Source organism: Corvus hawaiiensis, chromosome 5 (assembly GCF_020740725.1).
Source record: "Corvus hawaiiensis isolate bCorHaw1 chromosome 5, bCorHaw1.pri.cur, whole genome shotgun sequence".
Taxonomy (NCBI): domain Eukaryota; kingdom Metazoa; phylum Chordata; class Aves; order Passeriformes; family Corvidae; genus Corvus; species Corvus hawaiiensis.
The window spans coordinates 75,321,995-75,345,108 of NC_063217.1; the positions used below are offsets into that span (position 1 = coordinate 75,321,995).

At 40.7% G+C, this 23,114-nt stretch overlaps 3 protein-coding genes across 3 annotated transcripts; all 3 read right to left on the reverse strand.

Annotated features, from left to right (window-relative positions):
- Positions 1-3,383: 3,383 nt before the first annotated feature.
- On the reverse strand, positions 3,384-6,735 carry LOC125326830 (interleukin-8). Its single transcript, XM_048305362.1, has 4 exons — positions 6,542-6,735; positions 5,620-5,755; positions 4,777-4,860; positions 3,384-4,214 (listed from the first exon to the last, which is right to left on the reverse strand). The coding sequence occupies exons 1-4, from the start codon at positions 6,600-6,602 to the stop codon at positions 4,184-4,186; spliced, it is 312 nt and encodes a 103-aa protein (XP_048161319.1). The 5' UTR covers positions 6,603-6,735; the 3' UTR covers positions 3,384-4,183.
- Positions 6,736-12,460: 5,725 nt separating this feature from the next.
- LOC125326798 (interleukin-8-like) lies at positions 12,461-15,338 on the reverse strand. Its single transcript, XM_048305265.1, has 4 exons — positions 15,187-15,338; positions 14,401-14,539; positions 13,364-13,447; positions 12,461-12,762 (listed from the first exon to the last, which is right to left on the reverse strand). The coding sequence occupies exons 1-4, from the start codon at positions 15,248-15,250 to the stop codon at positions 12,687-12,689; spliced, it is 363 nt and encodes a 120-aa protein (XP_048161222.1). The 5' UTR covers positions 15,251-15,338; the 3' UTR covers positions 12,461-12,686.
- Positions 15,339-17,624: 2,286 nt separating this feature from the next.
- On the reverse strand, positions 17,625-20,193 carry LOC125326799 (interleukin-8-like). The gene is made up of 4 exons (XM_048305266.1): positions 20,063-20,193; positions 19,751-19,886; positions 18,886-18,969; positions 17,625-18,288 (listed from the first exon to the last, which is right to left on the reverse strand). The coding sequence occupies exons 1-4, from the start codon at positions 20,124-20,126 to the stop codon at positions 18,258-18,260; spliced, it is 315 nt and encodes a 104-aa protein (XP_048161223.1). The 5' UTR covers positions 20,127-20,193; the 3' UTR covers positions 17,625-18,257.
- Between the last annotated feature and the right edge of the window lie 2,921 nt (positions 20,194-23,114).

Sequence of the window (23,114 nt, forward strand, 5' to 3'; positions counted from 1 at the left end):
GCCGCTATAGCAGGTGGCTGTGCTCTCCTGAGTGGCTGTGAATAGCTACCGGCTCTCAGTTAGAAACCTTGCCTTTTAACTGCACTGCAATTGTTTCATCTGTGCCTGTGCTTTGCCCCCACACAGTGGCTCATTCTCACACATTCTTATTCCTTCAAGAAGTTCTGCATCAAGTAAAAAAAGCCCATGGAATCCATACTCTCATTTACATGTCCTGTCTCACTGTTCATGAAATTTGCCGCTGATGCTTTAGACACAGTTCACACAGAAATGGTATTTCAAGCTTTTGCAATTTTATTGACATTTTGGCTTTAGCACAAGAGTTGAATTCTGATTCTGCTGCCTGCTTGCCAACTTGTCAAAAGTGTGGCCTTGAAAACAGAAGAGGAAAAGAAGTTTCGCCAGTATTTTTGAAGTGTCCTAATTTCTGTGCAAATATGTAATATATGTCTTTAATAAAAGAATCAGGCTACGAGGGTGATTTTTTTTCTGTTCATTTGCTTCTCTTATGGGCTATGAAGCTTTATTCTTTCTGGAAAAATATTTCAAGGAAAAAGCTATAAATCATGAATCTTCGGAGTGCAGTGTGAATGTTACTTCAGTGCGTAAAAATTTTTTTTTGAATTCTGGTGGTTTTTATTTAGCTGAGACAGAAAAGCTGCTTAACTCTCCTTCTCAAGAACTAAAGGCTCATCTGGAGGGAAGTTGATTAACTGGGTCCAAATGTGCTCTCAAAACAAACACTTGCCTAATGACCACTTATTTCCACAGATTTTTTATAAGGTGTCTACATATGAAAAAGTTTTCTGCAAAAGATAAAAAGATTAGATTTTCCCCAGTTTACCTGTCTTCTAGTAAGAAATAGGAGAAACTGACAGACTGATACTGGAGTTGCCAATGTGCGCTTTTGGTGGTGCAGTCTTACTTCACATTTCTGCTAGAGTCCTTGGCTGAGTCTGTGGAGATGGGATCTGAGAAACCTAGTGCAAGCCGTTTCTTTCAAAAACATGCTGATCCCGCTCCTCGTGAATTTGAACTTTGATGGAATAAGGTAATTGGACCTGTCAGAGGTTGATGCTTGTTAAAATAAATTATATTTGTTAATGATGCAAAGTTATTCAGCATAGCTGTGTTGAAACATGTCTGCAGAAGGTTGCAGAGATGTCACACTGTTTCATGAAAGGGCAGAGGAAACAGTATCAGTGAGCCTGGTTATACCTGTAACCTTCCAGATCGTTCCACAGAATCTCCCTCTCCAGAATTCCACAGGAATTGTGAGGTAGTCTTTGCACTGACTGACACCAGTGGTTGTTATTAGAAGCAATTTAACTGCAGGTAATACAAAAGTCAATTTTCATGACAGTTTTCAACAACAGAGATCTCAGGCTTACTTTTATAGGTGGCAAAATTCTTGTTTCACTTGCGCACACAGAATCAAAATGCCTATTCGCTGACCCCAAAGTTTCCATGGAAGTTTGCATAATTTTCAAAGGATCCCTTTCCTGTAGAGTTGCTCATGATACCTTGTTATTAACGAGAATAAATGCTTGAAAAAAATCTGCAATATAAAGTCAGTCCTATGTGTAATTTTCCTGGGGAAAATGGGATTTTCCCAGGTTATGTGATAGGAACATAAGAAATGCAATCATTTTAGAATAGGAAGCAGTCCATAAACAAAAGCAAGTAAAGCATGGATCATGCATTTTTCACCTAACACAAAAACAGGATGTTTATATTAGCCAATATTATGTGCATGTTAACCAATATTCAGCACAGACAGAGAAGTTGAGGCCGAGAAACTCATGTTTGCATTCTCTGTTCTTCTAAGGGAGAGTTAGAAGTACTTTTTCAGGGACTTTCCAGTATTTCTTTCAATGACTTCCTCTATAGTTAGCAGTGTTTATACATTAGAGAAAAATATACTTTCATTATTACAAGGACAGTAACCCTGGAAACTCGAGGAGACAAAGTGCAGTTCTCCATACGAGAGCAGAACTCCAGCAACCAGGCAAGAGAAGTGGAGTTTGAAGATAAGGAATGACAGGAGGTCATTGCTTGGTCAGTTGGTAGTTGCCACTTCTCCTGCCCCGCAAAGGAACCTGCTGGTGAAAGAAGGAAATAAAAGTGGTTTGAAAGGAAGGTGAAGTAAGGGGCCAAGAGAATAGTGGAGGACAGAAAGGACATGTAAACACCTCTGTTGCATTTCATTATGTGGAGGGTAGTGAAATGAAAGGAAGGTGATGAACGCACATGGCAGCTGTAAAGGGGAGTGGTCTTCCGACAGTCTTGTAGAAGGACAGTTTAGATGCTAAATGAAGTGGTCAAGGGGAGCAGAAACTTTCATGAGATTGGGAAAAAGGAGGAGATGGACAAGAGCACGTAGTTAGCTGCAGTGAAATCCCAGGGTCCATCCTTTCACTGTGGTGCAGATGTCCTGACCCTTAATCACCCCCTGGCCAGCTGCCTGCTGTGCTACACAGATGTGCACGTGTACAGACACACACAGACACTGACTGCACAGTCCGCATGCTTCCAAAGGGTGCAGTTTTCCCCCATGGCTTCTGCATGGCCAGATAGCTGGAAGGCCACAGGGCACGCTGTTTAGAGTTGAAGTGGCAGAACTCCTCAAACTGATGCCAAAATAACAATGGTGAAGGAGAGGCACCATCAATCTTACTGACAAGGGTCTTCAAGGAGAAGCAAGCCAGAGACAGCTGTCTTATTTTATGATCACGCAGTTACCCAGCAAAAATTCTTCAGCTGTTTTATTACTATCTAGATTGTAGATAAAAGTGTGCATCCCTCAGATAAACAGTTATGCTCTAGTTAAAAGCAATAGGCTTTAAACTTATGCCCTTTCTCTCTTATTCCCTGTTTCCTTTTGGAAGATTTTTGCGAGTGGCAGGCATCATGTGTTCAGCACACTGCATTTCAGGCATCAGAACAGGAAGCAGTTGTTACACCACGACAAGTGCTTGCTATTTGGGTACCCAAAGTAAAGGTCATTAATTCCCATTTTGATGATTAAATGCTGGCTTTTTTCTAGTAAAGATTTACAACGGTGGGGCTGGTGTGGACACTAGCAGTGTTTAAGCATGGGGGCAAAACTTTTATCTGCGAGGTAGTTACAGAAGGAGCCTTGTCCTACAGCCCAGCATTCCCCATGGGTTTGGAACAGCCTGATGAGAGGAGAGTGAGCCATTTACCCCACCCTAAGAGTCTGTTACTGTAGTCAGGAGTGCCAGGTTACCGTAACAGGGGGAGTTATGGCAGCATGGGCTTAAAAATTTTCATTTCAGTTCCAGAAATCAGGCTGGCGAAAATCAACCAGAGTTTCCAAATAAAGCAAATGAAAAGTTAAAAGATCAAACAGATAACAAATGGATTTTTTATATAAAACTTTTAATAATAAATTGATAGGAACAGCTACACTCTCACAATCGAACTCTGTGTATGTAAAACGCAGTTTTTTCCATTAGCTGATGGAGTAGCTAATTAGATATACAATCAAGCACAGAATAATGAGATTGTGAATATTTCTTCAGAAATGAATAGCAGGAATGAAAAATCCAGTAGAAATTAAATAAATTATAGTTGTTTTCTCTCTTACATAGAAACTACTCAACAAATAAATACATTTATAAATACCATGGAAATCACAATACATAAATACCAAATACAGTCTTACACATTCTGTAGGTTAGGTTTTTCAAGTTAGACATTACAGCTCATAGTCTGGCCACAGGCTGACAGGGTTCAGGAAGCTGTTGTTGACACAACATACTGGTGCACTCCAGGGGAGCAGGAGGATTCATCAGTTTGCTGGTGAAGTAGCAAAATTATCAGGCTTAGTGTAAATAAACGGTCCTGCAGGTGCATTGCACCTCACTGCATGTGTTTGGCTAAAGTGGCTGCCAAGGGTTCTCAATCTCCTCCAGCAAGCCACTTTTCCTTCAGTGTCATGGCCAGCGTGTCCCATGGACAACACTGACCATTGCGAAAGACTTCCTTAAATACACACAATTAAATAAATAGATAAATAAATAAAACCATCCATAAATAACATCATAATGCTGATGCAGGATGTGGAAGATGGTCCACTGCTTGAATGATGCTTTTCCCAATATTTCCCTTGACAGAGGAGCAGAAGCAGCTCCCAGATTTTTTTCTGTCCTGGTGTTTCTTAGAGAGGAGAGTCAGAATTTTGTTGAGCCCTGTTAAGAAGTGAGGGAAGAGGATAATTTAAAGGATGATTCAAGACAGTTATCACTGCTTAGCATTGCACAAACAGCTTAGGATGAGGGGTCTCTTTCCAATTCTTTGTGCTATCTTGAAGCACAGGGAGAATAAAGATGTTTTGAAAGCAACTACTGAAATCCCAGTGTGTGCATGTCTGGTGTCCAGCTGGGAAACCTCTGGAGCATGAGCTTCTGCAGTTACTCACAGCAAGATCCTCATTAACTCAAAAATAGCAACTAAGTAAGGGGAAGACTACTTTTTTAAAGGCTTATTTTTCAAAGGGAGGCAAACACTGCTCTGTTTCTCTCCCTGCAGACGGAGTTGCTGGTACTCAGAGGTTTAGTACTGACATATCAGCTTGAGTGAGGACCCTGCAGCACAGTCAGAAAAACTGATTCTAAAATTGAGCAGGAAGCTTCCCTGTTCTTTGAATCTGATTAAGAAAGAATGGGAGCTATCACTATGGAATCCTACGAACTGGCTTTTTCTGGGAGGTTTGCCATTCAGCTGCCCAGATAGAGTGTGAATGGGACTTACCTGGCCAAGATTGCCTTTACAATCAGCTGTACCCAGGGAGCGGTGGGCTCCAAGCACACCTCTCTGCCATCCTTCAGAGTTGCTCTGCAAAACAGGGAATAAAGAAAAGTCAGGAAACTATTACATGGATTTGTTTTACTCACAGAATGTAACCTTGCATTTTTAGACCAGACAGTATAAATTCATCCCAACTATCTAGGTTAGATTTGGCTGTTTTGCTGTATGTGTTACACAGCTGAGGAGACCAGAACCATCCAGAATCGTGTGAGTCTCTGTGTCTGCTCTCAAAGTAGTCACACATTCCCAAAAATCTTTCCCAGCACATATGAATACTTGGTTTGGATTTGTTTACATTAGTAAAGCTTTCTTACACAATGATTGAAACCTTCACTGGTGAAAAGGTGTTTGAGCAGAATAAGGATTTTAACATTTTAGTGCTTTTGTGCTATTCAGACCAGCTTAGGTTGGTTCATCCTTTCCCTAAATCTGCTTGCTGGAACTTAATTTTTCTCCTTGAGACTGCCTGCCTAATAAATGCAGTATTGAACCTACACCATTACCTTGTGTATTAAGAACTGACAAGTCCATGAAATTCACATTCTACTACTAGAAATATTTAATATGTCCCATGACAGATAAACAACGATCGGTTCGAAAATATGTAAGGTCATTAAGATGGTGAAAAACATGGTGTTTCACTTAAAACCATTCCTGGCAAAATAAGAACCAAGTCTAGCTGTGTGAGGTCAGCATGCTGACTGCGGTACTTGTGGAGCCTAAAAGCCCCGCAGCAGTGGCAGCAGAGCAGTGGAAGAGGAAGTAGCCTCTTGCAGAGCTACTTACATGACTTCAACATTCTTGCAGTGGGGGCCGCTCTGTGTCAGCTTCACATCTTGAATGGATTTCGGGGGAATGAACTTGGAATGAGTGGCTATGCACTGGCACCGGAGCTCAGTTCCCATCCTTGCCAGGGTCTTACCTGTGAGCAGAAAAGGCAGATCGGTGTTTGACAAGTGGTCTTATGGTCAATATATTGGACATAAAGCACAGCTGCTCTATTGCAACAACATCCTCAGTTAAAACATTGCATTCGTCCAAGCTGCCTAAATCCTCACATTATAGGGAGGGTTACTTAGGTTTCAGGGGAGCTGATGCCCAAGTACGTTGGAAACTAAATCAACAAATCTTTTAAAAATGAACCCACATATTTTATGGTTACTTGTAGTGACTGCACTGTATGGTTAATTGCATTGTTTTAGTATCTGGATCAAAAAAACTTGGCCATTCTGCAGAACACAGAGCCCTAGATTTGTTCTTAATTGGAGGTTTGTCCATGTTTCTGTGTTCATATTGTTTGCTCTCCCTTTCCAACTGAGCATTACTTGCTTGAGGCAGCATGGTCATGAAGCAAAAAATATGAGATGATAAACTGTTCTTTGTGTGGGAAGGGAGAGAAACATTAGAACACTTGAGAACAAAAATCAGTCTCTGGCCACAGAAGTATCTGTCTATAGCCACATACACTTCAAATGAAACACGAACAAAGCAAATCCAAGCTGCATATTTCAAACATTTCCCACAAGATGTCAGTAACTCTTCAGTTCAAGGTCTACATGGTAGATTTCTGACTGAAGAGTGGTGCTGAAAATCTGTCAAAAGAGACTAACTAAGTGAGACACATAGAAAGCTACTCTGCATGGACAAGCATCTCAGTTGATGACCGGGCAAAACTACAGCCAAGAGGATTTTGGGAAGCTTTACTTACCTTCAGACAGAGCTGCTGAGATCAGGAAAAGAGCCAGGACAGCCACGAGTTTGCCGTTCATGGTTGGACAGGAGTTTTTCTCTGGGTTGTTAGGTCTAGTTCTGTGAGCTTCAGTCCCAGAGGATTGTTGATCCCTGCTCTGTGTGAGGATTGTTGATTCCTGCTTATATACTCTTTTGTGCCCAGTCTCTCTACTTTGCTGGCACGGAGATTGCGTTAGAGGAATTTCCCAGATGCAGTAAAAATGAGTCACATGACTGTTGTGAAACTCCTTCCTAGATGACTGAGGATAATGATACAATGTATTAACTTATTAAAATATGTCTGTGATAGTCACACATTCCAATTATTTTGGTAGACTTGTAAATTTTGTGCTTTTTCTAAAGCATATCCTTATTTAATAATACAACTTTAGGATGGTTTCAGTTACATTTATGTTATCACTTTTTATTATTTTCTTCAGGGTTTAACTGTTCTTTGCAGACATGCCAGGTCTACACTTGAGATACCGAATTTCTTATTCCCACTTACGGTGACTTTTGCTTACCTGATATAAGCCACCAGAGTAGAATTCAGGCAGTGCTGAAATTACTGAGAAGCTTTTTACTGCGTCAGGATTTTACCTCAGCATTATTTTGATGTAAAGGGTTTTCATTTTAGTTTTTTTTTTTTCCTCTATTCAAGGGGCATGATACAAAGTAAAGTCATCACTAATTCTTTGTGCTTAGTAAGGGATTGAGACTGCAGTATTCAGAGCTTTCTGTAGGAAGCAGATACTGAATTCTAAATGGATCTGAAAATCATGCCTGTACTTTTCATGTTACACGTGTTAATGAATGATAAACAGAGGAAGCTTTATATGTAAACTAAACAGCATGACCTGCTGAACACAACTGATTTTGTTTCCTTGGTAGGTCCAGGCATTTTTAATAAGTCTTTTCTGAAATCTTTTTCAGTGACAGTAACCCTGTCTTAGCAAAGGGACACAACTGTGTGAGTTATGGCACTGTACAGACTTTTCTGTTAGAGAAACTTGTTGCATGAATGCTGAGCGTTTATTTGCTGTGGCTGGGCATGATACCTTGCAAGAGAGACAATTCCAAGGGAAGATGGGCTCAAATGCTGAACTTCTGCTTAAATTAATTAATTCACTTTTACATTTAATTAATTAATTGTATTTCTAAAGCCAGCTGGAATGTGTGTGATTAGGAGAAAGCCTTCTGTTTCAGTGTAGTAAAAACATCATCCTTTTGACGTGATGACTTTTGCTGCTTATCATCTTCAAATTAAAAGCTTTGTGGTTTTGGGATCTGTGGGTTGATAGAGGTACTTCTCCCCGAATCTGGAGACTTCATAAAAACTCAATCATCTTTAACATGTGTAAAGCATTGTAATTTATTTACAGTAAGAACTGAATAGTTTGCCCATAGTTTATTGTAGCTTCCTGTGTACCACTTGTCATTAACTTGATAAAAGGTATTTGTGATAAAAATTCATTTGTTTCCCATCACTATGTGAGCTGTCCCAGGAAAAGATCCAGCAGCTTTGTCTGTCCTACCTCTTACTGAGTACTGAGTTGACAAAAGATACCGATTCTGACTCTTGATGGTGCTGCTCCTTAGCTGTGTCTCTTAGAGAACTTCAATGAAAAATACATTTAGTTCTCTGAAGGTATGAAACAGGAAAGGGTTTTGCCAGGAACTTAAGATTATGTTTTATTGTTTATGTTGTATTATGATGTATATGTTGTGTTATATTAATGTGTGGTTTCACTGGCGTCAGATTGTAGATGTTGGATTTTTAACCAGTTTATTTGGAAGGAGGTTTTCCTGATGTTTTTCTTTTGATTTCTCTCTGCATCTCCACATATGTTATGCACTGAGGTTAATCAACATTTGATTAGAGATCCTACTTTTCTTAGTTACTATTTGCACCCTTATTATATAATTTTGGTGTGTGCTGAAATGTTATTAATATCTGAGGGAAAAAAAAGAGAATTCCCCTTCAAATCCCCAAGTGAAATCAGTGAGCGCTTGTGCTCCTGACCAGCAGGCTCAGCTATTTCCTGCGTGTGGCAGTAACCGATCTGCAGAAATCCCCAGGGCAGAAGTGAAGCAAGGAGTCTGCTCCACCTGTGATTAGCCCTGGCCCTGAACTAAGGGTGAGTGTCTGTCTAAAAGAGCAGGATGTTTGTAATGGAATATAAATCCACTATGTTTTCTGAGAGCTGGAGCATCTCCTCTCCCTCCACCTTTTTGCTGATGCTACAGTTTCATTGGGACTATGTGAAGGGGCAGTAAGAGAGACAACTGAGGAGTGAAAAGGTCGAGGCATGAGATCAAGCCCAAAGGCCAGACACTCCTAAGCTGCGTTTCTGGGAATGCCGTATTTTGTCCAAGTTCTCCTTACATCCCTTCAACACTTTGCCCAGGATCTCATCCAGGCTTTGTCGTGGGAACTGCAAATCCATTATGGGATTCTGGCAGCTTGTTTTCCTCCCAGCCATCCCAGAGATGACTTGTGCAAATGGAATTGCTGCTTCTTTTGAAGGATCGCGTCGCTGAGTGAGCTGATACTGCCGTGAGCAGAGCCTTCCATGCTAAACCCTGTTAAAACCACGCTGGCAGTGAACAAAACACTTGCACAACAGTCTGATTACTGAAAGACTGCTGAAAAGGAAGCAAATACCTCCCGTGCCTGTGTTCTAAGGCAGGATATAGCTTGTGTTCTCCGTGTTGCAGGATGAAAACTAGTGATTTGTCATGACTCATCACCTTGTCTAATGAGCACAAAAGTCAAAAGGGCATCTTTTAGGATCTCAATTGGGATCCGTTAGTCTTTGTATGTAGCAACGGATGCCCCTGCACAAGGGTCTCAGTAAGGGGGATTCAGGTGTACTGAAGCTGAGCTTCAGTCCATTACTGGTTTGAGTTGCTCCAGTTCCAGAGGAATGGTCCAGCTCCTGGGCTGATAAAATTACTCTGAGCAAATTAAGCATCTGTCTTGTTTTAGACAAATTCCAGCCTCTCCCTTGAGAAGTTGTGCACACAAGACTCAGACGCCCAGGAAGTAAAGCTTTTGCTGTAATGAGGGTTCAGCCTGTTTGTCATCTTCTACCTCCTGTGTGTCCTCTGCTCCAGCTAGTCTTGTTCCCAGGGAAAATCTGACTCTGTCTTCTGAAACCACCTCCTTTTTCCCACAAAGGTCTTGGCATTCACCTGCCGTTCTACTTGAGCTGCAGAGAGCTGAAGGGACAAATACAGAAGCTGGGAAATAATCGCTTCCGCTGCTCGGAAGCTGTGCCCAGTGTTGAGCAAACACTTGTGGAAGTCTGCAATGAGGCAGAGCTCGGGGAAGATATGCGTAAAAAGCAAAATATCTGCTAGGTTTGAGAATTGCTGTAGGAGGAAGTGACAGCAAGGGAAGGAGAAAGGCTTAGGTCAGCTCGTGGGGTTTTTCAAACTTCAGTGTTTAAATATAGACGGTTATGTAGCCTTAGTCAGATCACGGCAAGTGCTGGACTTTCCTGGATACCTCTGGAATCACAAAGTAGCAGTACAGCTTTCAAGTTGATTTGCCTTTTAATGTATTTATTATGTATTCATAATGTATTTTATTGTGTATTTTATAATGTATTTACAAAAACAGTAGTATGTTACTGCATGTTTATTTTTGATATATATTTCAGTTCTGTTTGAAAAAAAGTCAATTCTGTATTGTAGCTTTCACTTAAAAATTTGTTGTGGATTAAATGAAATGTTTCATTTGCTCCAACTCAATATGAAAATGTATTGAAAATATTAATACAAGGTATCTAGTAATATTAGAAAAGGATACATTACTATTACTTGTAGTGTTAACATAAAATACTAGAAGATATTAACAAATATACATACTACAAATAAAATTTGTCTACCTGGTTGGAACAGAAGAGATACTAAGCCCACCTAGAGAATTTTTGGGCACCAGCACCTGGGCTTTACCTGCCCTATAAGGCTTCATTTATTGCTTACTTGCATTTGCCTCTCATCAGCTCGGCCGGAAGCATTTTCTCACTATGCAAATAAGACCTGGAAATGGCAGGAGGAAACACATAGTAATTTTTAAGAAGTTTGTGCCAGGAACTTTTGATTAAATTAGAAGCAGTCAGTGGCCATAACACGCCACACCTTCATCTCTGACTCTTATAAGTGAGATCTGTTTGGCATAAAAGCTGTAATATGTAAACTTGATGACCCAATGGATTTCAAGCTGCTGGACAGGTCAAATCTTACTGCTCACCAAAACCTGGTGGTGCAGCAGCAGGAAGGAACAGTGGATGTGTTCAGTCAGCTCATGGATTCAGATCTGAGTCCAGAGCTGGTTTGGTGAGGGGACTGCTGGGGGTCAAACCTCAGAACCCAAACAAGATTGAACCCCACAGGGCACTTACAGCATTTTTGAGTTCTCCACCACTCTCACCATGTATGTCTAGTCTGATGATTGCTGCTAGAATCTGCACTTCAGTGCTTTCTACCTCAGAAATTAGATTCATATGGCCAGCCATAAAGTGGGAAGCAAATCACTAAGACAAAACATCTTTTCAACTGTAGAAAGAAATCAACAATAAATCTACGGGAATCGACACATTAACATTAATGTTTAGTCATATAAGCATTCCCTTGGACCCAGGAGAAACAACACAGAACAAAAATGTAAGCTGTAAAATCCTTTTGTAAAATGAAAAATGTGATCTATTAGGGTGTCAGGTAGAACACGGTGCTAATAACACCAAGGTCACAGGTTCAATCCCCATATTGGCCTTTCACTTAAGAGTTGGACTCAATGATCCTTCTGGGTCCCTTCCAACTCAGACTAATCTGTGACCTAACATGAGAGAAAAAATTGAGCAAGTATTTTCTGTTATATTGAAATAAATAATGTCTTTTCTTCAGAAATATTACTTCTAAACTTCTTTTAGTATATATGTATATATGTGTCTCTCTGCCTTCATCTTCCTATCTGTGAATGGAAACTGCAGCACAACAAATAGAAGTTACACAGGTGATGTAGCATCTCTATTTTTAGCTGCTCCCTTATGAAAGCCATGAGCTCCCAGTCTTTACTCCGAGGCTGGCAGTGACTTAGAACTGTTGATGAGACAGGAGGCAGTTTAGGTATCAGCCTGTGCTTGCCTGCATCTTCCTTACACCCAGCCAAATATCATTTAGCTAAAGTCACTTATAAACACTCTTCATTCCCTGATCTGATATTCCGATCATACATCTAGCATCGTACACCTAGCATCTCTCCTATGTACTGATGGTCAGCCTAGAATAACTTACTTTTATAGGAGCTTTGTTAATTTTTGACTATGTCAATCACTTAGGCTACTTCCTACGGGGAATTTCACCTGGTAGTTTGTTGCTTAATCAGTGAATCTCCTAAGGTCTTTCTGCAGTTCTTTATAGATGAGCCTTGTTTTCACATCATCATTTAGCGTCATCAGAGCTCTTCAACTCATGGCAAACAATGTTCCCAAACCCCTTGTGGGACTGAGAAACCAGACAGGACACTACACAAGGTGGTGTAAGAATCCATAGGTGACATCCCTTTATCAGTAAAAGTTGATCTTTTCATTCTGCCCTTCATCTCTATGTATTCACCTGTTAATTATCCATTTCCAAGGCATGTTTCTTAGCCTCACTATTTCCAATGTTTAGTGAGGGCTGTGAAAGGATTTCAGAACGACGATTTGACTCTACCTATGAGACCTGCCACATCTATTGTCGTCTTGTCACCTTCAAACAACTGCAACAAGTGTGTGAGAGACAACTTCCTTCAAAGCTACACAGATGCTTCCTTATTATGTGTTTATTCATGTGTTTGCTAATCGTATCCATTCTGTTTCTGCTTTAAGTAAGGCCATTAAGGGGTATCTAATTTCATGTTGTTTATTCTCATCCTTACAGCACTAAAACACTTAGATTAAGCTTGAACTCCGTGATGTATCACACACAGAAGTTTAGAGAGAGAGACAGCAAAGGAAATAAAACGAATCAGCAACCATCTCAGGGAAAGAAAAATAATCAGCTGTAGTAATGTAGCAGAGGGGGCATTCTCAGCAGAAATGATGGCATTCTCAGCAGCAATGTTTTCTCTCATTTCATATGCTTGCAGAAATCCAAGGTTTATTTTTCCTGGACTTTTCTTTGACTGGTGACTCAACATTGTCCCTCGTCCTGTAATTAGATTAAGTATAAAGTGAATTCAGAAATTCATTAAAGAAACAGTTACTGTTAATACAAGCTACAGGGAGAGTAATAAGTGCTCACAAATTGTTAATGAATTATTTTTACTGTACCAACCAACTGACATTTTTGCAAAGACAAAAGTTTTTTTTTTTTTATCTTTGCTCCTGCATGAACTGCTCCAATAAAAAGGACTTCCGTCTGCCTGTGTGCAAAGTAGGGATTTGACTGTCCCAGTCTACAGCAGTGAAAGCTCTTGAAAATGCCAGCTGCATGTCTGAATTATACCCAGAAAGAGGAAGTGAGTTTTCGAGACCTTGATTTTTGGAAGTGTCAGACACACAGAATGTGCTGTCTCTCAGCAGAGGTGTAGGGGCATCATAGCCATAGCCTTTTGGGTGGTTTAACACACCAGGAAGATATCAAAGGAAACTATTTCACTCTCCAGGCATGTAGAAATCTCGCTTTAGAGAGAACTGATGGAAAGAATTACTAATGCCTGAAGAGGGTGAACATTTGCATGCCAAGAATTTAAGTAGCCTTCTAAAATGAGTTTTTAAGTGCAGGTGTTCTAGTAAAGGAAACAGCTTACCTGGCCAGCAGAGCTTTTAGAATGAGCCGGACCCAGGGCGCAGTGGGTTCCACGCACACTTCCCTGCCGTCTTTCAGCGTAGCTCTGCCAAGAAAGAAGCAGAGAAGTGAAAGCCAGGTGTGTACCTCACGCTTCTCCTAATGGCTGGAAATTTCTCTCAGCCAGTAGATGAAGGACCTGCTTGGTCTTGTCTTATTTGTTTGGGGGTTTTTATGAATGATGTCAGTACAGGTGCTTATGCTGTAATCTTATAATGAGCCTAATGAATTTTCTGTTTGGTTTCAGTTCTCTATCTGGCCATATTTCAGCAGATCTTTCAGGAACTTAATTATCTTGAAAAGTATTTTTTTTAACCAAACATGGTTTGAATTACCAATTCCTAGTGAGGTGGAGCTGGATGCCATGCAGTGCTCCACAGAGGCTATGATTGTATGACCTTTAGTTGCTTCAGAGACCATAGTGAAAGCATAAAAGCCTGACAGAGCCCTTCTGTTTACTGACTGTGCTAGTCCAGTTCCTGTGACTAGTTCCAGGAGAGGTTTTAAGTGAAGCTTACCGTATCTTTTATTTTGTGCCCACATGGAGTGTAATCCAGATTCCCCACTCCTCACAAAGGGAAATGCTCCATGTGCAATTCTGACACAGCAAATAGCTTGGAGCCTTTCAAACTTTGCCACATGCAGGCCAAGTCAGAGGAAATTGTTTTAATTCATGTCAAGAGGATCAAGATTTTGTCTTTGATTGAGTCTTCCTTGTCTAAGTTATTAGTTGTGCCCTGTGTTCTGGGAATCTGACTCTCCACTCTGATGTTGGTCATAAGTAAGATAACAGCAGAAAGAGATTTAAAATACTCTGGAAGCTGCTTGTAACATTGGCTGGGAATTAGCTCCTTCCTTTGGATATAAGGCCTCATTCCTGATACTTGATGTCCTTGAGGCTTTGCAAGGTAAACATCCTTCCACTCGAAGTACATAAGTAAATAGGGTGAGAAGTGCCCTCCTGTTAGAAGCAAGATGTTATTTAGAAAAAGTACTCACATGATTTCCACATTTTTGCAGTGAGGTCCTCTTTGGCTTAATCTCACATCCTGAATAGTCTTGGGAGGGATGAACTTGGAATGAGTGCTTATGCACTGGCATTGGGAGCGTCTTCCATCTGTTTTCTCCAGGGCCTTACCTATGGAACAAAACTCAGTTGTCTAGGTACATGAGCAGTCTCTATTTGCTCCCCTGAAGGAAACCATATTCCCTCCTGTAGCCTCATTCTTGTTCCTCAGACACTCTGATTTGCTGGATGCTGAGATAAAATTAACTGCATCTGCTCAACACAGCAGCTGCATTTTCAAAGCTGTTGGTGTGCAGGTGCATTTGAATTTGAACTTGGATTGCTAAGCTTCTGCTACTATTATCTGCTCATTTTCTTTATTCTTTCTTGCAAATGGGATAATTCTTGCTCTGTCATCAACCTGCCTGCTGAGAATAAAATTGCAAATAGGACAAAATTGTCTTTTGGAAAAGAAAATGTCTATGGACATATTTAGGAAAAAAGGTCCCATTTTAATTCAAACACTTCTTAAAATCTAGAGACAGGCATATATTGTGGCATAGGAATAAACTCATTTGCTGACAGAAGCATATTTTAGTTCTGGAAACATCCACAGCATCCTATCAGGTACAAATTATCCTTTTTAATTCTGAATGACAATTTACTGAGGATGCACTTCTCTTGCAAAAAGTCATCATGGACATAGCATAAGCCCATTTGCATTTGCATATGTATACTTATTAATTGCTTACATGAGTTTTAAGAAATAATTTTCTTACCTTCTGACCCTGCCATTGAGACCAAGTAGAGAACCAAAGCGACAGCAACAGATTTACCATCCATTACTGTGCACGTTATCCTCTTGACAGAGGTCCTGTTCTGGTGCTGTGTCCCACCAGATTTTATACCTGAAAGGTGCACTCGCGGCAGCCTGAGTGCTGAGAGGTGGGTTCTGCACTTGCAGGCTTCCTAACACACGAGAGTATTGCATAAGAAATCCAAACCTCTGTGCAGTCCATTCAGTGGCACTTCAAACCTCCCTAGCTTTTGCTGCTGTATATTTTCAATTATTTCTTTAAGTTGTTATTGTTATCCATCACTTCCTGTTTGCACTTCTTCATGGGATATTGGCTTTAACCAACAATGCTGAGCTTGCACTTGGAAATCAATACATTACCAGGCATCCCTCTGAGCCAAAATAAAGGCACTTTTTCCCTCCTCTGCAAACATAGAGTTTCTGTTCAGCTCTTTGCATCATGCTTAAGTGCCTTGTGCAAAAACAGTTACCCAGCATAATTACAGGAACTTTTCATCCCAATCTTACACTCTATATTTTGATATCAATCCAATGAAGTAATTTAGCCAGTGTTTTATGAAGGCAAGACACAACTAGTTTCTCTTGGTCTCTGAAAGGATTTTGTCGTTTTCAGTTTGGCTAAAGGGATTTAGATGCTTTATTCTGTACTGAAAACTCTCTCTAGTCTTTAAGCAGGAAATGATGAGCTTAAAATGACTGAGGCATTGTCACCAAAGTCACTTAAGCTCTTCTGAAACTTTAATCTGTTCAGAATATGAAAGAAGAAAGTATCTGGCAGTAAGGGCTGATTAAAATAAGCACTTAGGAAATTGCTTGTTTTTCTTTCTAACCCCATGCATTTAGGATAATCACAGGTGCTTAAGACAGCAGATAAACACATCATAAGTGACTTCTACCATCAAAGAAGAGCAGCCCAGTCTGATGAAGGTAGACACCGAGTCAGAAGAGCCACAGTACTCCTCTTAGTAGTCTCCAAGAGCACTGAAACACATTTTTGGAGGCATGAGGGTGTTTGTTGTGCTGCTAAGGAAGCTATTCCATGACAGCACACAGAACAGAGATGTGATATGTTGTCATTTCTACCCTTGGAATCACGTCTCACTGATGGAGGAAGGTGCAGATGCCCTGCTCGAGGTCCTGCAAGTGCAGCCATTGCTGACATTTTGGACAGAAGAACTGATGAGAAGAGCCCTTCCTTGGCTGTGATTCAGCTCCCAATAACTTGACAGGAATTTTCCTGGTAGCAAAGGTTACATGTATCTGTATTACACTAAAGCCAGTGCCAGTCCTTTAGGATACACCCCTACTTTTGTAGCCGTGCAGATCAAGTGATTCTTCCCAGCCTCTCCCTGTTCTTGGCTGATACTTTCGACATCCTTATCTCCAAATTAGATCTCTGAAAAGGGGCAGCTTACAAAAATCCCTCAGGAAATGGGAAGTCCTAAAGTTCTAAGACAAGTTTGAACAAAACCTGTCTCCTTGAGAAACTTTGACTCCTTCCCGTTCTGAGGCCTATAAGGCTGTGCAATGCTGTGCGGTGGGGCAGGGGCAAATATGGGGACAGGGAGCAAAGTGTGGTCAGAATAGTCGTCCTCTTGCACAAGAACTTGCTCAAACACTGCCAAAAACTCCCTTTATGTCTTGCACCATGAGCAAACATGAGCTGATTGTGCAGAATATGGAGTGGCTCCTTGTTGGAAAAGACCAAACCTAAACAAATATCAAAATATTTGCTCAACTATCCCATTTCTCAAGTGTTCGGTGCTTGAATTTCAACATTCCTCTGTAAATTCCTGTGCTACAGGTAGATGTGAGGCCATATAATTACATCTTTGTTTCTTAAGATTTTCCCTGATGTAGTCCTCCCTCCTGACAGGAATTAGAGAGGATGCTCAGTGACTTCCTTATGTTTATAAGATTTCCCTGTTTATTTAAGTTAATGAAAACCCTTGTTCATTGCCATGCTCTCAGCTGCTGTGCTGTCAGAGTACCACAGTGCTATGGCCACAGCAAGTTCTGTGACTAACCAGTATTTGTTCATTACTATCTGGGAATTTTATCGTCCATACTTCTGAAAACACTGAGTCAGACAAGAAAAGAGGAAGAAAGTAGATAACTTTCATAATTCCTCTGATTGTTAATTATCTACACTTTACAGAGGCAACAATTTGCTGTTTTAATTTGCTGCCCCCCCCCCCACAACTCAGACCCACCTTTGCCCTTCTGCAAACCCTTTATGCGCTACAAACTGAAAGAAAATGCTTTCTCGTTTTTTCAGTTCTCTCTTCCAATAAGAAAATTAATAACAAACAATACTGAAGTGAAAACATTTCAATAAGCTTTTATTAGGTACATAAACATAAAAATTTTCGTATAACAATCTTCAACATAAATAAATAAATAAATAAATAAATAAAAATAATTCTATAAATAAATAAAATGGGTGTTTTGTAGCCAAAAGATGGCATTAAAATACATGTTTATACCTTCACAACACTAGTTCACAAGAAATAATATCTTGAAAACAATGACACAAAACCTGATGTACCAGAATTTTGACATGTTAATTCTGGAAACTTCCCTCTTCAGCCAGTAGCCCACTGTGAGTGGCAGTGACCCAGGTACAGTTGAAGCTACCTGTCCATGCTTTGTGGGGGAGAGGTTGTTGCTGGTCTTTTCCTAAACTGTTAGCAAAAAGGGAGGGAGTCATTTAGTGACAGCTCTGCTGGGCATGCACTGCACTGTTCCAGCTGTGTTTAGAAAAAATTATTTCAGAATCATCTCAATAGTTCTTCACAAGCCATTTTTTTTGCCTTGTTGTTGAGGTGTCAGTGGTTTCTTTCCTACACAATGAGACCTGTTTAAAAGACTTAAAGTATTGTTGTCAAGTAACCACAAAGTAGGGAATACATATTCTAAATTCTGTGAAATTGTGAATGTAAGAGGCAGGAGGAGGTGAGCTGTCAGAAGCTGGGTGAGTGTCCTCCCTATTTTTGCCTCGCTGGAAGAGTTAGGACATTTTTCTTCTTTGTTTTAGGACACTGTCTCAGGTTTGGTGTTGGCCCTAGAAAGAAAGAAGATGGAAAAGGAGGCTATTAAAAATCAACCATAAAACAGGTAAGACTTGCTGGCACCAGCTGAAATCCACCACTTTGTGCTTCTGTGCCCAAACACCTGAAAAGCTGTGACACAACCCAAGGGACACTGGCACATCATGGCATTCCGAAAAGGATTTAATAGCAGTGAACTTCCATAGTTTGATGCTTCACTTGATGACTGAAGCCTGATTTTCCCCCCACTTATCTATATGCCATTAGTTTGAAAAACTGATGGCTGCTTTCTACCACTGCAAGCAAGAGAAAACCACTCAGTTAATGCCTGGATTTCCTGAGCAGTTGTGCTGCAGGTTCTCAAAATGCTTCTGCCTTAGGGGTGATGAAGGTAACCTTCCCAGGGATGTGTGGCACGGTAAGGCTTCAATACCTAATGCTGTAATTAAGGCTCAAAGCAATCACAGTGTTTGTCACAATTAGTGAACACAAAAGGTAATAACTGCCCGAGGAGACAAAATTTTGGAGCACTTCACACCGCCCATGTTTGGTAGTCCAATTAAAATACTGGTTTTTCAATAAGCTGTGCTTTTTGAGGAGAAATTACTCACTTGTCCAGAATTGCTTTGATGATCAGCTTCACCCAGGGAGCAGTGGGCTCCAGGCACACTTCTCTGCCATCTCTCAGGGTAGCTCTACAACAGGGAAGAAAGGAAGGGAAAAGAGCTACTTAGTGAAATCCAAGGCAACGCCACTTTTCTCTCATAACATAATTCTAGGGATACACTGACGTGCCATTTTAAGCTGCATAAACTGAGGCTGTAGCCTAACCTAAAGGGATTTTTTAAACTGGTTTTGTATCTTGCCATATCTGTTTGTTTGATGCATTAAACCATCTGCAGGGCTCTCCCTCTTTTCAAAACTGCTTTTTTTCCCCCAACTGGCTTTGTATTTGTGTCGGTCTTCCACTGAAGAGTTAAATCTTTCCATCTTGATTCAGAAATTGTACTGCCCAGTCCATAGGAATTTGGTTACTTACAGTAAAAGTTCTGGAATACAACTGGAATGTATGATTTGTATTCTAATGGTAGTTTTTTTCATTGACTTGGGTAGAAATATGATCATTTTTTTGACCTTTTGCCCTTAAAAATTATGTTTTGATCACTTGCTCAGCGTGGATCCGTGCATTTTCACAAGACAGTAGAATCCAGAGTTTTAGAAAGTTATTTGCTGCCTGATGACTGCAAATTTAGGTCGAAGTATTGCATGTGTTTAAAAAGTAGAGATTGGCAAAACAACACGCAGTTCACAACACGTAGCACATCATCTGTAGGAGCAGGGAGTGCTGCTGTTCTGCTTTCTGAGCAACTGCTTCTGTCCACTGCTCATACTGCTCACCGAAAACTTACACCACCCCAAGAGCAAAATCTGCTTCCCTCTTGTTAAGCAATCAGGAAGCTTTTGCAAAACACTTACATGACTTCGACATTCTTGCAGTGAGGTCCGCTGGGGGTGAGGTTCACGTTTTGGATGAACTTGGGAGGGATGAACCTGGAATGGGTGTTTATGCACTGGCACCGGAGTTCGATGGCCGAGCGTGGCACAGCCTCGCCTGGAAAACAAAATAAAGGTGGAGTGTTTCACTATTTTCACAGGAAGAACAACACAGAGGTTTTTGCTGACAGCATTGGGAGAGCCCTTTGCTGCACTGATAAGACAGCACAGTGTCTCCTCATCAGCATTTGTTCTGGCCATTAATCAGGAGACCATTAGGAAGGGTTTCTTTACCTTGTGTCCCAAGTGCTGAGATCAGGAGCAGGATCAGGACAGCGGCCACAGTCTTGCCCATCATGATGCAAGAGCGTGTCTTCCTCGTGTGGCCTGGGCCTGGTTCTGTGGTGGGGTGAGCTCTGGCAGATCTCGGGGTGGCAAGTGCCTGTGCTCTGGGACCGGCCACATTTATATCCTGCCTGGGCCACCTGGGGCACTCCGGCATCAGGGGTGGGTCATATCCCTGGAAACTCCGAACCTGCGAGATGCTGCCGTGCACTGAGTCACAGGTCAGTGGGTAAGCCCCTTTCCCTTCATTACCACAAAGTTGCTTCTCATTAATAGAAAGCACTTTATGAAGTAGAGTGAGCTCTGTGCAGTCTGTAGGGAGTTTGTAATTCTGTATTTCTTGAGATAATTTTAAGCTGTTCTTTTGTCCTCCTTGTGACTTTCCATCACAGGTCAAAGGCATTTGCTCTGTGATTTTCCATCTCTGTGTCTTTGGACTTCAATTTTATTTATTTCCTTTTTAAGACATGATAGAAGTAGGAGCTAATAACTCTAGAAATTATATAGAGACTAGCTCTCCTTGTCCTTATATTCACGTACATTTTTAAAAAATCTTTTTTAGATGCTGAGAGAACTTCAGCACAAATACAGTATTCTTTTGATGAATTCAAATCTAGCTTCACTGAGATAAGCAACAGAATCCAGACTGGCTCTGAAGTATATACAGAATATGAGAACATACAGAATATGTTATTATGATATGATGAGTTGCTTTGCCTAACCTAAGGTGGATTTTGGCTTTTGAGGATGACTGCTTCTTCTGAAGCCAAAACTTCTTAGTTATTTGCTGTTTTGAATATGGGCGCAGGAAAATTCTAAAAGCTGCTGTTGGATTCTGCTTCTGAAATAAAACGATGCATTTACGCGAATTTAAATTTGACCCTGTAAAGAGAAGATTTCTTCTGATTATGATGAAAATAAAGAAAACTGAAGATGGAATCATGAAGACACATTATTCAGACAAAGTCAGAGGTGTTCAGCCATTTCTTTTAACAGTAAAGACAAATACTATAATATAATAAAAGTTGGCCTTAATTGGGTTAAACATTAAGGACTCCCATTACTGTTCCTCTGCCAGGTAATGGGGAAGTCAAAGGAGCAAAGTATAGGGCCAAATATGAATGAAGGTAGGTTCTTTTTCTCTGACAGATCATGGAGGTCTCAGGGATTTACATATGCCAGGCTGAATTCCACTTACTGTTACCATATCTATCAGTGTCTGTAGTTCATAAATAGCCTTAGAGTATACGATCTGAACAGTAGCTATTCCAGAAGCTATGGAATTAAGCACCTGGTTTTCCTGTCACTTTACAGCTTGCAGCAAATATAGCTGGATGAGCTAACAGATAAACAGATAAACCCTTAATTACAGCCCTTGCTTGTCAGACCTGAGGTCTGTCTAAGAATTGCCCTCTTCAACCATGGCCGTCAGCAGGTGTCTAGGATTGCATAAGAAAAGATTAAGTGTCTTTGAGACTTATCCCTAGCAGTCTGAATCTGGTTTCATTTGCTTCCTCCTGATTCTTTTACAGGATAACAAGAAGTAGATATTGATCCTTATCCCCAATTTCCTCTGGCTTTGTAATTCTGTAGGCCTTTATCATGCCTCCGGTCAATCTCTTTTTACGAAGTTCTGTGCTGTTGTCTGAGAGTAGCACAGACTGGTTGTTTATTCCTAACTCTGGACTTTTTATTTTCCCCTCACACACTATTTCCATGCACAGCAAGCTGTTCACAGAAATGCAAGCTAGTGCATCAATGCAAATGTCTTCTGGCCTGCGTACAAGGAGAAAATAGAACGATGAATTGCATTGCTTAAGGAGTGTGGATTTTTTTTCCAAATAAATCCAAGAAACTGTTATTCCTCTTAATTTCACTAATGATTTTCAGTATCTCAAAGAAAAAGTTATTCTTTCTGTACTGTATATGCAGTGAAGCTTTTATCCTTTGTTTTCTTTGTGCAAAACCTTCTGCCTGTTGGGTTTTAAGGAAACGCCATTTCTGCTTTCTTGGTCCAGACAGACCAGATGTTCGTGGCTCTGTGTGTTTCTACTCAAATATAAAACAAGGGCTTAGGTGTTTTACATTTATCAGAGACAATATAATGATTACAGCATAACACATCTTGATATGGAGCAGTGGGAACAACTGAGTAGTGTTCTGGAGGCCATGCTTTGACTTGTAATTTAGGATGTAGGGAGCAGAGTGCTCAGAGGGCCTGCAAAAAAAGAGTTGACAAAGATAAAATCTCACCTGTGGTTACAGAGGGAAGTCAGAAGAAATGAACTCTGAATGGAAAGGTCACATGTTTTATTGTAAACTGTGTGATTTGGAGAGAGACCAGCTGCTGTTCCAATTGATTTAAAAGGACCTTGTTTTGGAGGGTGAATTAAGAGCTGCTGGAATTCTAGTATACACACACTCTGACTGAAGAGAGCCATTGCTAAGCTTTAAATATGAGTGTCGAAAATGACACCTGATCGCCTTCAGCTGTATAAACACCTTTTTGTCATAAGGGTCATAAATACAGTTATTGAGAAGCTTCAATTTTCTTGGCATGAGAGTGCCTTAACAGCTACCAAGTGATAAGATTTCTGAGTACTGATGTGCTTATCAGCACTATATGACACACAGGAATGCAGACTGTCCACTGATGTGTGGTGCAAAAGTCCCTGTCCAAATCACATGGCAAACTGGTACGTGCCGGATTAGTTCAGATCAATCTGGAGGTGCTACAGTATGCATAAAATTCAGTAATTCCACTAATCAAGGTTTCCACATCAGTTAAGCTATAGAAAACAAAGGGCAGGAGAGAGGCTGAGGTATCCAAGTGAAAACATTGTAGCTTCTCAGATAATTTTCTCTGTGCTCCTGCCCACCCTTCTCTGACTGGAGGGCCCAGGAAATTTACATTTCCTTATGCTCTGTCTTGGGGTGACTTTATGATGTGTATCCCATATCGCTGCCCTATGCCCAGGAATTAATTTTGTACCTCTCTACA

Bases quoted from the DNA above. Each gene is read 5' to 3' on its own strand.
- LOC125326830 (XM_048305362.1), bottom strand. From the start codon at position 6,602: ATGAACGGCAAACTCGTGGCTGTCCTGGCTCTTTTCCTGATCTCAGCA. The intron at 5,756-6,541 runs GTAAGTAAAGCT...TTCTGCTCACAG, and splicing joins CTCAGCAGCTCTGTCTGAAG to GTAAGACCCTGGCAAGGATG. The intron at 4,861-5,619 runs GTAAGTAGCTCT...CCTGTTTTGCAG, and splicing joins TGCAAGAATGTTGAAGTCAT to AGCAACTCTGAAGGATGGCA.
- LOC125326799 (XM_048305266.1), bottom strand. From the start codon at position 20,126: ATGATGGGCAAGACTGTGGCCGCTGTCCTGATCCTGCTCCTGATCTCA. The intron at 18,970-19,750 runs GTAAGTGTTTTG...TCCCTGTTGTAG, and splicing joins TGCAAGAATGTCGAAGTCAT to AGCTACCCTGAGAGATGGCA. The intron at 18,289-18,885 runs GTGAGTAATTTC...CTTTCTTTCTAG, and splicing joins ATCAAAGCAATTCTGGACAA to GGCCAACACCAAACCTGAGA.
- LOC125326798 (XM_048305265.1), bottom strand. From the start codon at position 15,250: ATGGATGGTAAATCTGTTGCTGTCGCTTTGGTTCTCTACTTGGTCTCA. The intron at 14,540-15,186 runs GTAAGAAAATTA...TTTGTTCCATAG, and splicing joins CTCAATGGCAGGGTCAGAAG to GTAAGGCCCTGGAGAAAACA. The intron at 12,763-13,363 runs GTAAGCTGTTTC...ATCTAATTACAG, and splicing joins CTAAAAGCTCTGCTGGCCAG to GACGAGGGACAATGTTGAGT.